The 12,968-nt window shown below is 45.1% G+C and overlaps 1 protein-coding gene and 1 pseudogene across 4 annotated transcripts; both read right to left on the bottom strand.

Moving 5' to 3' along the window:
- Positions 1-2,502: 2,502 nt before the first annotated feature.
- LOC122823487 (isocitrate dehydrogenase [NAD] subunit alpha, mitochondrial) lies at positions 2,503-12,452 on the bottom strand. Of its 4 annotated transcripts, none has more exons than XM_044103169.1 (12): positions 12,209-12,452; positions 11,340-12,084; positions 9,130-9,189; positions 8,629-8,712; positions 8,442-8,556; positions 5,720-5,907; positions 5,186-5,319; positions 5,002-5,104; positions 4,862-4,926; positions 4,695-4,779; positions 3,118-3,270; positions 2,503-3,011 (listed from the first exon to the last, which is right to left on the bottom strand). In XM_044103169.1, the coding sequence occupies exons 2-12, from the start codon at positions 11,418-11,420 to the stop codon at positions 2,928-2,930; spliced, it is 1,152 nt and encodes a 383-aa protein (XP_043959104.1). In that variant the 5' UTR covers positions 11,421-12,084; positions 12,209-12,452; the 3' UTR covers positions 2,503-2,927. The 4 variants fall into 4 exon arrangements, with proteins under 4 accessions (XP_043959104.1, XP_043959097.1, XP_043959090.1 ...); XM_044103162.1 differs by lacking the exons at positions 11,340-12,084; positions 12,209-12,452 and adding an exon at positions 10,502-10,823 and having other exon boundaries at positions 2,503-2,750; positions 2,886-3,011; XM_044103155.1 differs by lacking the exons at positions 11,340-12,084; positions 12,209-12,452 and adding an exon at positions 10,502-10,819.
- LOC122825353 lies at positions 11,023-11,203 on the bottom strand (annotated as a pseudogene).
- Positions 12,453-12,968: the final 516 nt, after the last annotated feature.

Raw genomic sequence — 12,968 nt, 5'->3', positions numbered from 1 at the left:
AGCAATGCAGTGATGTGACATTCACGAACGATCTGATTCTTCTGAACGGCTCTTTACTATCATCGACAGGCCTGGAGTCGCACTGAGAGCCGTTCTTTGTCCTTGTGATGCTCTGGTACTCTGCAGTAGCTATTATTATTCTATTTAAATATATACATTGATATTTATTTAATCAGCGAAAGTAAGGGGTCCTACCAACGTGTTTGTGGAAATCATTCAGCCAAACTGTTTGACTGGACCATTTATTCCCTGCACTCCAGCCCTGAACATGAAAATAACGAGCTGCGCTGGACCGGCACAGACTGGGGGACATGTTCGCTCTTAAAGAAAAATGACAATAAAACTGTCCAATCAACATAGACGTAACTTCCTGAAGGACTGGTGAGGACAGTCCCCACCAATATTTCCTGCACCTGTTTTCTTTATATCCTCTACAGATCCCGAGTTACATGCACGTATTCAAAGCATTAACAGCCAGGTAATGCTTTTTAAAATTCCTTTGTAAAACGTAAATCCAGTGGATTGGACATCATGTGACTCACTGTGAGACACATGAGCTGCTTTACATGGAGTCTGAATATCAGTGGTGGAGAAATGACACAATCAAGCAAAGAATCTGAGAAGAGGACGCAAAGTTTTGATATTGTCAACAGTATGACAGCAAGATAACAAGGTCTAAGGATCACATTTCACAGGTCAGTAAAAAGCTTTAATTAAAAAAGTATATACAAAGAAAGTGGAGAGTAAGTTAGTTATGCTAGCTTAACCTTTATCACCTTAACGTGAACTCTTGCTGGGCAGTTCGGAGTTTTTCGCTTCAATTAACACAAAATAAGGAAGTGCAGGTGTTTAAGTAGCTGATCAATGTTCAGACGATCTGCAACAGTCAGAATGTTCTGTTTGTTTAATGATGTTGGTTAAATTTACTTCAGCTCTAAGTGTTTTTATGTGGATCTTTCAGATCAATTTAAGAAGAATTTTACTCATATTTCACATTTGATTGTCCTGTACCGCGGGATCCGGTCTTGGTCTCAGGTCAGCTGGTCTGCAGCACCGCGGTCCCAAGTTCACTCCTCTTCCTCAGTGGGATTTCCTGTTGGATTTCTTTCAAAATAAATATCATGCTATGATAAGACAGGATGTTTCCAAGTCACTCACTTGTTAGGTCTGTTTAAAGTCCATTTTTCAGGGAAACAATTTTCTCTTGAATATGCTTATATTATGTTAAATAAAACATTTCAAAGGTTTAATAATTTCTCTCATTTTGTCTACTTCCATTTAACTCTGCAGGTCATCTCTGAAATGCTGATGCCCAGAATCACAAATATAAACCTAAACACAATAAAAACATGTTTTATCTGCAGCATTGTTCACTAACTGGAGCATCACTGATGTACTAAAATTAAATAAGTACACTGAATGGTATTGTATTATCAATTAGGTGACACATTCAGCCAGTACTTTCACTTTTAATACTTTGTTAGAGTATTTTCTCCACCACTGCTCATAGCATCATTAAAATTCAAAGTTATATCAGTGAATGCAAGTCAAGTGTAATTATATGCATGACACAATAACCAAATATGAAGCAGACAGATAATTAAATGCATAATTATTTCATGGTTCCTGCAGCATCAACAGAAAATGATTTTAGCTGCCACGTTCCAAGGGGCGGGGCTTGTGACAGTCATTATGCTTGCAGATATCACCACAAGGGGGCGCCTATTCCTTTTGTCCTTTGTTGTACTTCGGTACAGAGTAAGAACTTGTCTTCCATGTTGTTGTAGAGAAAATGTTTAGTACCGTGGAGATCTGGCTTCACAAAGTGAAATAAAGAGAAAGTGTGGAATACTTCAACTGTGCATCCTGTTGTTTTGGGTTAGAGTGGCTAGCCTCTGCTGCTAACTCCTCTTTCTGTGGGATGTGGGCGGGGTTTGGAGACGTGGGCGGTGCTAATCCTAAGGCACTCCACTAGTTCTGCCTGAACAGATCAGTGTTACCCCCACCCCTCAACTTTTGTCTATTAAATTTTAAGTTTTATTTTATGATACATTTAATTAATGATTTATTTTGGCTCTCCAAATGTAAGAAGCTCCAGGGTTAGTGTTGTTGTTAGCTCATGATTCACGTTTTTCACTCAGATAAAAAGAAACACTGGAAATAAATACGTAAATAATAATTCAATTCATACAAATCAATTATCTAAATGTGTAAATATGTAATATGTAACCGGATGAAACATTCATTCATCTTTATTGTCGTATAATCAGTTTGTGTTAAATTTCCTACATTAATTACAAATAAGGGATTAACCCGACTCTAGTCAACCAATCAGAACCCTCCGTACCGAGAACAGCTGAGGCTGTTCAGGGAGGAAGAGGAAACGATGAAGAGGACGGACATTAAACACACCGTCTATATTTGCGGTTCTGCAGGCAGAAAGTGAACAGAACAGGAAGTAGAAACAATAAATAAGACACTTGACCTGCGCTGACGCAGAACTAACGTTAAAAAACTTTTACTGAGCAACAGAGACAAGCTGATGTCATCGATCAGATGATATTTGGTTGAGTCTCATTCATGGTAAAGTTTCATTTGTGCGTCATGCAAGATGTGAATGATTTGGACACAGAGCCCCGCCCCCTCAGAGGAGGAGGGGGCACGGAACCCCGCCCCTCAGATAGGAGGAGGGGCCACGGAGCCCCGCCCCCTCAGAGAGGAGGAGGGGTCACGGAACCCCGCCCCTCAGATAGGAGGAGGGGTCACGGAACCCCGCCCCCTCAGAGGAGGAGGGGCCACAGAGCCCCGCCCCCTCAGAGAGGAGGAGGGGCCACGGAACCCCGCCCCTCAGAGAGGAGGAGGGGCCACGGAGCCCCGCCCCCTCAGAGGAGGAGGGGCCACAGAGCCCCGCCCTTTGCACTCTGGTCTCAGTCCAGGTCCTGAACTCGACGGCAGATTTCAGTGGTGAACTCGGAGCACTTTGAGTTTCCTCCCAAGTCCTTGGTCAGCACCTGGAACAGCAGCAGCACTTGTTACCACGGCGACAGCACCAATCATTTAGCATGATTAAATCTGACGCACATCAAAGCGGCTCCAGAACCATCACAACTGCCTCACCTTCTTCTCCCTGATGGTGTCGAAACACGCCGTCTGGATCTTGGCGGCGTGTTGGTGCAGCCCCATGTGGCGCAGCATCATGACGCCACTGAGCAGCAGGGCGGTCGGGTTGGCCAGGTCCAGGCCCGCAATGTCCGGGGCGGTTCCGTGCACCTGTGAGACACACAGGTTCAGTTGTGGCAGCTTAGCTCAGGTGGTAACTGAGGCAAAACCTCAGGCGTGGGAGGAGTTTGGAGAGGCCATGGAGATACTGATACTGATATTGATACGGGCTGTCAGGTCCCTGTAGGACCGGTGTCAGAGTCTGGTCCACATTGCCGGCAGTAAGTCGGGCTCGTTTCCGGTGAGAGTTGGACTCCGCCAGGGCTGCCCTTTGTCACCGATTCTGTTCATTACTTTCATGGACAGAATCTCTGGACCAGCCAAGGTGTTGAGGGGATCCGTTTTGGTGGCCTTAGGATCAAATCTCTGCTTTTTGCGGATGATGTGGTCCTTTTGGCTTCATCAGGTCGTGATCTGCAGCTCTTGCTGGAGCGGTTCGCAGCCGAGTGTGAAGCGGCTGGGATGGCGACCAGTGCCTCCAAATCCGAGGCCATGGTCTTGAGCCGGAAAAGGGTAGAGTGTCTTCTCTGGGTCGGGGGGTGTCCTGCCCCAAGTGGAGGAGTTCAAGTATCTCGGGATCTTGTTCACAAATGGGGGAAGAAGGGAGCGGGAGATCGACAGGCGGATTGGTGCAGCGTCTGCCGTCAAGCGGGCGCTGTACCGGTCCGTCGTGGTGAAGAGAGAGCTGAGCCAAAAAGCGAAGCTCTCGATTTACCGGTCGATCTACATTCCCACCCTCATCTATGGTCATGAGCTTTGGGTCATGACCAAAAGAACGAGATCGCGGATACAAGCGGCCGAAATGGGTTTTCTCCGTAGGGTGTCTGGGCTCTCCCTTAGAGAGAGAAGCTCAGTCATCCAGGAGGGACTCAGAGTAGAGCTGCTGCTCCTTCACATCGAGAGGGGCCAGTTGAGGAGCATCTGGTCAGGATGCCTCCTGGACGCCTCCCTGGTGAGGAGTTCATGTCCCACCAGGAGGAGGGGAAACCCAGGACACTCTGGAGGGACGATGTCTCTCTGCTGGCCTGGGAACGCCTTGGGATTCCTGGGAACGCCTTGGGATTCCTGGGAACGCCTTGGGATTCCTGGGAACGCCTTGGGATTCCTGGAGGAGCTGGAAGAAGAGACTGGGGAGGGAAGACTGGGCCTCCCTTCTGAAGCTGCTGACCCCACGACCCGACCAGGATAAAGGGAAGAAGATGGATGGATGATAATAATAATAATAATAATAGAGGTTATTATTATTATTATTATTATTATTATTTTTATTATTATTATGGAGGAAGTTGTTACAGTCGGAGAGAGAAATTCAAATGACTGATTTTTTCAATCAAAATGAAAAAACTGGACCCAACCAACATCTTGAACAACCTTCTATGAAGTGAGATCTTTAAATCTGCCTGTTAAACCCAGACCCAGTGGATCAGGTCACTGACACCAGAACCATCAGGACTGGTTCATTCTGAGGCTCTCACCGACTCAAAGATGGCGACTCCGTTGGCGCCGATGTTCCCGCTGGGAGTGACTCCCAGTCCTCCAATCAGACCGGCACACAGGTCACTGAAACACACAAGGTCACAAGGTCACCTGAGGTCAGTGCTCAGATCGCAGGCCTCTGATTGGAAGACGGTGTGTGACTGACCTGAGGATGTCTCCGTACAGGTTGGGCATGACCAGGACATCGAACTGGGTCGGATCCTGAACCATCTGGAAGAACACTGGACAGGTTAAAGGGGAGGTGTTTCCCAGATCTGGGTCAGATCCGGTTCCATTTGGACTCACATTGAGGCACACGGTGTCCAGGTACATCTCTGTGAACTTCACGTCCTTGAAGTTCTCCGCCACCTCCCGGCACTTCCTGAGGAACAGCCCGTCCGACATGCGCCTGTAGAGAGCCGGCAGACCCGCATCAGTCCGGCCCAGTTCTCCAGAACCACAGAGAAGCCGACCGGGACCGCAGCCTCACATGATGTTGGCCTTGTGGACGGCCGTCACGCTGCTCCTCTGGTTGTTCCGGGCGTACTCGAAGGCGTACTCCGCGATGCGTCTGCTGGCGTCCTCCGTGATCAGCTTGATGCTCTGAACGACGCCGTCCACGATCTGGAACAACCGGACCAGAACCACACGGTCAGGGTTCTGATGGACTGGAGGAGGAACCGGCAGGAACTGAAGGCTTCACTGCTACTAGCATTAGCTTCTGCTAATACATAGCTCCCACAAGGATTTAGTTTATATTCAGGCTTGTTACAAGTTATCACCAGCAGGGGGCAGCAGAGTCTCTGCAGGAGCATTCAGGGTGAAGAGTTCTCTGTGGTTATCTAGCATAAACATTAGCCTGAAGCATGAAGCATGGTGGTGGCAGAATCAGGATGTGGGAGCTGGGATCAGAAAGAGAGATAGTTCTCAAAGGAACCAGAACCGGGCCAGAGGTTGAAAAGAAATCCAAGATGAAACCACAAAGGTCCGAGGTGGAGGAACACAGAGAACTCCTACTGCTCACCACGTGTTCGATGCCGCTGTACTCGCCCTCCGTGTTCTCCCGGATGGTGACCAGGTCCACGTCTGTGTACGGCGTCCTGTAGCCCTCGATGGAGATGCAGGGACGCACGTTGGCGTAGAGGTCAAAGGTCTTCCTGAGCAGCAGGTTCATGGATGGATGACCGGCAGCGATGGGCGTCTTCAGAGGACCTAGAGGACGAGAGGCCAGACCGGTGAGCACCAGAGCAACAGGAGCAACTTCACCATAGCATCGTTAGCGGCAGAATCAGAGTTAGCTGAATCGCTAGCGGTGATGCAGCTAACGTGATACTGACATCCAACCACTTTCTTCAGTAACGAGTAATCTAATGTGTTGCTCTCTGGAATCCAGTAGTCAGACTTCAGGTACTTATCCACATCACTGTGTTACCATCTTCTTTTGTGATTTCATTTTATTCCCTCTAGGCGTCTTGGGGAGCGACCGCCGTTTCTATGGGACAGTATAGAAACTAGTGATGTTACGTGATGAGCCGAGGCTTCGAGGCGTGTGTCAGTAACGGAGGGGGCGTTTCCGTAAAGCGCGTATCGAAGCTTGCTTCATTTAGGGGAGGAGCCGAAAACGATGACGTCCGAAGCCTCGCTGCCCGGCTGAACCACGTGACTGCTTCGGGAAGTGGCTCAGATTTTGGCGCGGGGTTTAGAAACCCCACAGGCTCCATTCAAAATGTGGGTTGTTGTAGGCGAGTTGCGGTCAGTTGAGAGAGTGGATAGAGTTTTGATAGTTTGGATAGCAGAGTTTGGATAGTGGTTATTTAGTTTGAGACAGGTAGGGAGAATATATATATATATATATATATATATATATATATATATATATATATATATATATATATATATATATATATATATATAGAGAGAGAGAGAGAGAGAGAGAGAGAAAGAGAGAGAGAGAGTGAGAGACAGAAAAAGAGACAGATAGAAAAAGAGGGAGAGAAGAAAAAGACAGGCAAAGAGAGAGAGAGAGAAAGATATATAGATCTAGAGATAGAAACAGAAAAATAAAAAATAGATATATACAGAGAAAGAGATAGATACATACAGACAGAAGAAGAGAGAGAGAGAGATATATAGAGATAGAGAGAAATATATATTAGAGGGAGAGAGAGAGAGAAAGGAAAAAAGAGAAAATCCTATCCTGTATCCTATTTTTAATTTTAATATTAAGGATATGTGAGTTTTCACCTCCTGATTTAACTTGAGTTACCTTGAACTCCAATACCATCATCACACATCATAAGCAGATTTGCTCTGGAATAAACAAGGTATTGATCTAAATGATTTTTTCCCTTCCTCCTTTATTTATTTATTTTTCTGGGATTAATATTTAATGATTTTAGACTTTATTATTTCAGGACTTATAAATGGGTTATTTATTTAATTTGAGCTTTTTACTAATAATCTCACTATTATAAATAGGATTGGTTAGTTAGTTTTAAAGTTCTTAATTTTTATATTAGGATTTTTAAGAGCTGTGGGACAGGATAGGATTTTCTCTTTTTTCCTTTCTCTGTGTCTCCCTCTCTCTCTGTATTTATATATATATTTTTCTCTCTATCTCTATACATCTCTTTCTCTCTCTCTTTGTCTTTTTTTTCTTCATCTTTTGTGAAGTCATTCCCAAGAACCACAATAGACAAAAATTCAATTCATCACACGTGTTAAGATACAGCTGGCTGTGATTATACACCTGGCCAGTAGGTGGTGTCGTGAGCACATGAAGCTTCAAGAAATGAACCCTTTCTCCAACCAGTTGGCTCAAGTGGTTCAATGCCTCATGAGGCTTCATCTCACCATCACTAGTATCCGCAGCGACAGAAACATAAACAATTGGGGGAGACACACATTTTGTCGCTGGATAAACAGGAACTATTTTGAGTTTCTGTTGCCAAGTCCAATTATTATAAGCAGCTTTAGGAAGGTTTTTTTTTTCTAAAGTTGCTTGTAAATTTAATGAGTCATTGGTTGCGCTTTTTTGGGCTCATTTTTGAACATGAAGTTACTTATTTGGGTTTGGAAATAAACAGAGACTCAAAATAAACCCCAGAATTTGTCTGACATCCAGATACTTCCAGTCAGACTCCATCATTTGCCAGATCATCCGTCCTGCTGCGTCTTTGTTAATGTCAACTTAATGCCTGACCTCTGAGCTTCCCGTTGCGCTACATGGGGGGCTAAAATCCTATTTATAGATTTCCAGACAATCGAAACACAAAAACATGCACAAATGACTAAAATGACTAAAGTTGTTTTTGTATTGTTGTAACCATTAAACAATCTTCCCTTCAGTTCAAACGAATCAGTGGAGAAAAATTGTTGATGTTACTATTAGAAAATAACTTGCAATGAAGTTTATTACAAAGACCAATGAGATTTTCACAGGAGCGTTGTTGTTAGCAGCTGCTACTTTAAATGTAACTTAGTTACTTTCCAAATCAGTAATCTGATTAAAGTTACTTTTACAAAGTGACTATGCCATCACTCATTGTTAGCGCATCATTAGAGGCACTGTTATGGTCAGTTAGCCTCAGTTGCAGTGTCAGCTTCATTGTTAGCTTAATCGTTAGCAGCATCATTAGCTTCATTGTTAGCAGCATCATTAGCTTCATTGTTAGCAGCATCATTAGCTTCATTGTTAGCCTTATCGTTAGCAGCATCATTAGCTTCATCATTAGCGACATTAGAACCTTTCAGGCCGATCTTGCTGCGGTCCATGGACTCTTTGGCGTCTCCAGGGATCATCCACTTCCCTCCGGGTCCCTTGATGGCCGTCACGTTCCTCTCCTCCCACTGGACCGGAGCCTGCGGGGGAAAACTCGGTTCAGTTCTCTGTTTCAGATCCGGAGGCCCAGTTCTGGACTGGCGCCGACTCACCTTAGCGGCGTCAAAGATCTTGACCACGGCGGCAGAAATCTCTGGGCCGATCCCGTCTCCTGGAATCAGAGTCACCGTCTGAATCTGGAACCAAACAGAACCGCTATCAGTTCGTCTGGACTGCCTCAGAACCGCCTCGACCCGGATCAGACTGAGCCTGGTTCCGGTCCAGCAGACCAGAACCAGGAGACTCCAGCAGGACAGCACAGAGAGGTTCTGTCTAGAACAGACCCGCTTCAGACCTGTGGTTTTGGGCGTCCTCCAGAACCACAGGCACGGGAGGGTCCAGGTACCATCGGATCAGAACCGGGTCAGGCAGGCAGGGCAGCTAAGAAGATGCTCCTGTCCAAGACAACCATCCAGAACCGTCCAGAACCAACTGGACGTGTGTAGGACAGAGAATTTCCTGAGGACCACAGACCGGCGCTGGGCTCAGGTCAGAGGTCAGAGGTCAGACCAGTCAAGGTTCTAAAGTTAAAGCAGCATCAGAGGTTCACTCACCCCTCTGGAGAAGGAAGAGACAGCCGGCCTCCTGTTGGCTCCGCCCATCACCTGGCTCACCTGCAGCAGACAGGAAGCAGCTTTACTTCACCTGAACAACTAAACACAAATCTGTTAATAAATCAAATGTGGAGATATTTATTAAAGCCACATGTTGAATTATTTATTTTATTACTTTGTGCTTCAAGCGCCAAAAATGTTGAATTGTAATACAAAATTTTAAAAACACAGAAATATTCAAACTGAAACTGAATAATCACGATTCATGGTGTAAAATACCGGTTTACACTAAAACCGGTTTAAATTAAAACCAGTTTACACTAAAACCGGTTTATGCTATGTGAATAGATGAAGCACATCTTCATGATTGATTCCCATTTCTCTGCATCAAATCAATTATTTCTGTATTAATACATTTCATTCCAGACCCTCCGTGTTCCCGCCTCTTCTACAGAACTTTCCAGCAGAACTCAGTTGAGACCAGAAACCCGCAGACTGTAGATATTGGATCTGACTGGTCCTGGCAGCCAGAATTAGAACCAGTCAGAACCGGTCATAATGGGAAATCATGTCAACACTAAATTAATTTAGCAGCAGTTTTCAGGAAAGCTGCTCAGTTAGTCAGGCTGTCTACTCTGATAGTTTCACACCTCTCTCTACTGTGAAGGAGGCAAAACGTCTAGTAGCCATCTTTCAGCCAGCTGACATGCAGTGCGCAGCAACAGGTGGGGGGAGGGCAGCCCAGCATCAAGAGAAAACAATTTTAACAATGACGGATCGGCCCCGGTTTAAAGCTCTGTCCTACACTGAGAGGTCAAGGTTCAAACTAACAGGAGCTCGACTGCTACACCTAAACATCACATCCTGTACATCTGTTTTAATGAGTGATGCGTTCAGTGTTAGCCGAAATTAACAGGGACGCCCCACCTTCATTTCCTGACATTTGACCCTTTAATCTTATGTATAGGTTTCAGTCCAACTCGAAGAAAATTTTAAATCAGTCACTTTTAAACGGAGTCTGGTATCGGTGAGGCTAAGCTAGCTTCCAGTCTCTAGTTCCAGTGGTTCCGAGGATTAACGGAACAAACTGGCCGAGCAGTGAGCAGCATGAGCCGGCTAATCTCTCCAGACAGTCGAGGGAAGATTTCTGGATGAAGCTGAGGGAACTTCTCCATCATCTGATTTCCCTGCTGAAGGACGCCAACACCGCTGCTAACAGCTAGCAGGCTAACAGTGGAGTCTAAACCATGATCTAACCGGAACAAAAACCCGGAAGCTTCGGTTCCCACAGAGAGCCCCGCCGAACCCCCTAAAGCTACAGCGGAACCACTGGTAGAGACTTTCCAACACGTCCAGAACATTTTCTTCTTACCAGTGACCTCCACACGCTTCCTGCCGCCATCCTAACAATAACCTGAGATCCTCCGAGTGCGAGATGCCTCACTAGGAACAGCCTGCCACAGAACGAAGATCCTATGACTGAAAGATTGCTCACTGCTTTATTAAAATTTGATACTTCCATTCATCCTACGTTCACATCTTGAGTTTCCTACTTCTGATAACTGTATAATGTCTCTGTTATATTGTTGTACAGCAGGGGTCCCCAAAGTCGGTCCTGGAGGGCCGATTGCATCCTGCATGTTTTAGTTCGCTCCCTGGTTGTACCAACAATCTTTTCAGCAGGTCAATGTTCTTCTTAGTCCTAACGAGCCATCATTGGATCCAGGTGCGTAAAACCCACTTTGGGGACCCCTGCTGTACAGAATACCAGATCAAATTAGTTTTGATTTTTTGTGTTAAATATTAAATAATTGAGAAGCAGTTTATCTGTTAACATTGAAGCTAACAGTTATGCCACCAACTTGTAACCCTCAGTTTCCATATAACAGCATCAGGGGGTGCACCGTTCCTGGAGGTTCTGCAATACCAGGTCGATGCGTGGAGTGGACGGAGCAAGCCGCTATTCCATCTCCCTGCTCCAAAAATCAGTTTAATCTATGCATGGTCCCCGGGGGACGTATCAGATATTAAACTGATAAGAACAGATTTTTTTTTTCTTTTGAAAAAAATGTATTGTTATTTAAACAATTAAATACATGACATTTTACATTTATACAGAAAATTAAATTATTACTTTAACCTAAAAGAGGGTAAGAAACAAGGATATTAAAACAATAAACTCTGGATGTTAAAAGTTGGTGACTCCTTACAAAGTTCGGGGCCGTCCCGTTCTTCCAAACAGCGCTGGTGCTCAGAGGGGAAGTCTCCCCAAGGCTCCTTCTCTCCTGCATCACCCGGAGAGCCAGGCCGCCGCTGCTTGGACCTCCGTTCGTGGGTCACCGGCTCCTTCGTCCACGGAGGCGCAGGTGATTCTTCTTGGTGGCTGTGTCCTTGGGGGGGCCGTGGCGTCTCCGGAAAGGAGACCGCGCACTGGAGTCACTGGTTCCCGGTCCTGCACAACCGAGATAATAAAATTTTGTTTTGTTCAAATCCTGCTCTCCTCTCAGTTTAAAAAGTTCTAAAAACTTCTGTATAAAAGCACGTCTGTGTGGGATTAAAAACTACAGGCATTCTAAAATCATTTTCTTCTCCAGAATGTGCTTTTCCAGACTCCATTTAGTGCGATAAACGTAATTTCTTATTTGAAATAAGTTCTGGTGAAGGTGAAGATCATAAATACGGTTACTAAAAAAAAAACAACAGGTAAGCCATTTTTAAAAGGGTACAAACAAGTAAAAACCGGTTCAATGCATAAAAAACGGGCGAACATTTAAAAGCCAAGCTCAGAGACTGTCCTGTGAACAGGGCTCTTCCTCAACCTCGCATGGCGGTGCAGGTCGGACCCGAGCTCCGTTCCCCCATCGGACTCTCGGTGTCGGCCGTCTTTCTAAAGCCGTTGCCTTAATTGGGTCCTTCGGTCTTGATTACTCTACAAAATCTACAAACGAGACCTCACTGAGCCAGCGAGGAAGATCGAGTAGTCAGTCAGTTTCTCAACGTCAAATGCCGAAAACTGGGTCTTAGCATTCTCAAACCGTGTCCAAAATTCTTTCAGGAGTGCGCCGGAACAAAAACTTACATCAAATCCTCTGTTGAAAGGCAAGTTTCAGCCAACTTGAGCGTCTGCTGGATCAATTTCCTAGAGAAGTCCATTCGGGTTATTCCTGTTTCCTTACCTTGGTCATTAAATAAAAGCGCACACTGCGGTGCCTCCACCATGGATAGCCGCCACGGTGGACGCACCACCAGTTAACGCTAAAACCTTTAAACCAATAAATAGGTAAAACCGCACAAAGAAATACTAAAATTTAAAAGGAGATACTTTTCCACTGCTTGGTGATAAATATCTCCACCGGGGACAAAATGTTCTGGACAGCCGAGTCAGAAAGACCACTACCTCCACCAATAGGAGGGATCGCTGTCTGGACCAAAAGGCCGAGAAGCGAAACCAATTGATAAGAAACGGAATCCGTTTCAACCTCAACCATCCCGTTTTGACTCACGGTTTGGACAATTTAACATTTTTTCAAAGACAAGAACTGTAAATAGAAAACATTGTTTCAACATCAATGATGTTTTGCAGAGGAAAATAAAGATGCATAAGCTGGATGAAACTAAAAGCTCGTGTGAAAAATAAACAGATTTGCTCATTTCTAATCACGTCATTCGCTGAGCTCCAATAGAAAGCCTGGAAGTTAAAAAACGTTTAAAAACATTTTATCCTCACATAGACGTTTAAAAATTAAAGCAGCTGACATGTTATGTGTACAAGTCATGGGTATTTCCATTTCATTACAATGACTGCAGCTGTTTGGTTGAAATTAACGAGTCTTTCAGTG

Source organism: Gambusia affinis, linkage group LG02 (genome assembly GCF_019740435.1).
Source record: "Gambusia affinis linkage group LG02, SWU_Gaff_1.0, whole genome shotgun sequence".
Taxonomy (NCBI): domain Eukaryota; kingdom Metazoa; phylum Chordata; class Actinopteri; order Cyprinodontiformes; family Poeciliidae; genus Gambusia; species Gambusia affinis.
This window is presented reverse-complemented; position numbering and strand designations above follow the sequence as displayed.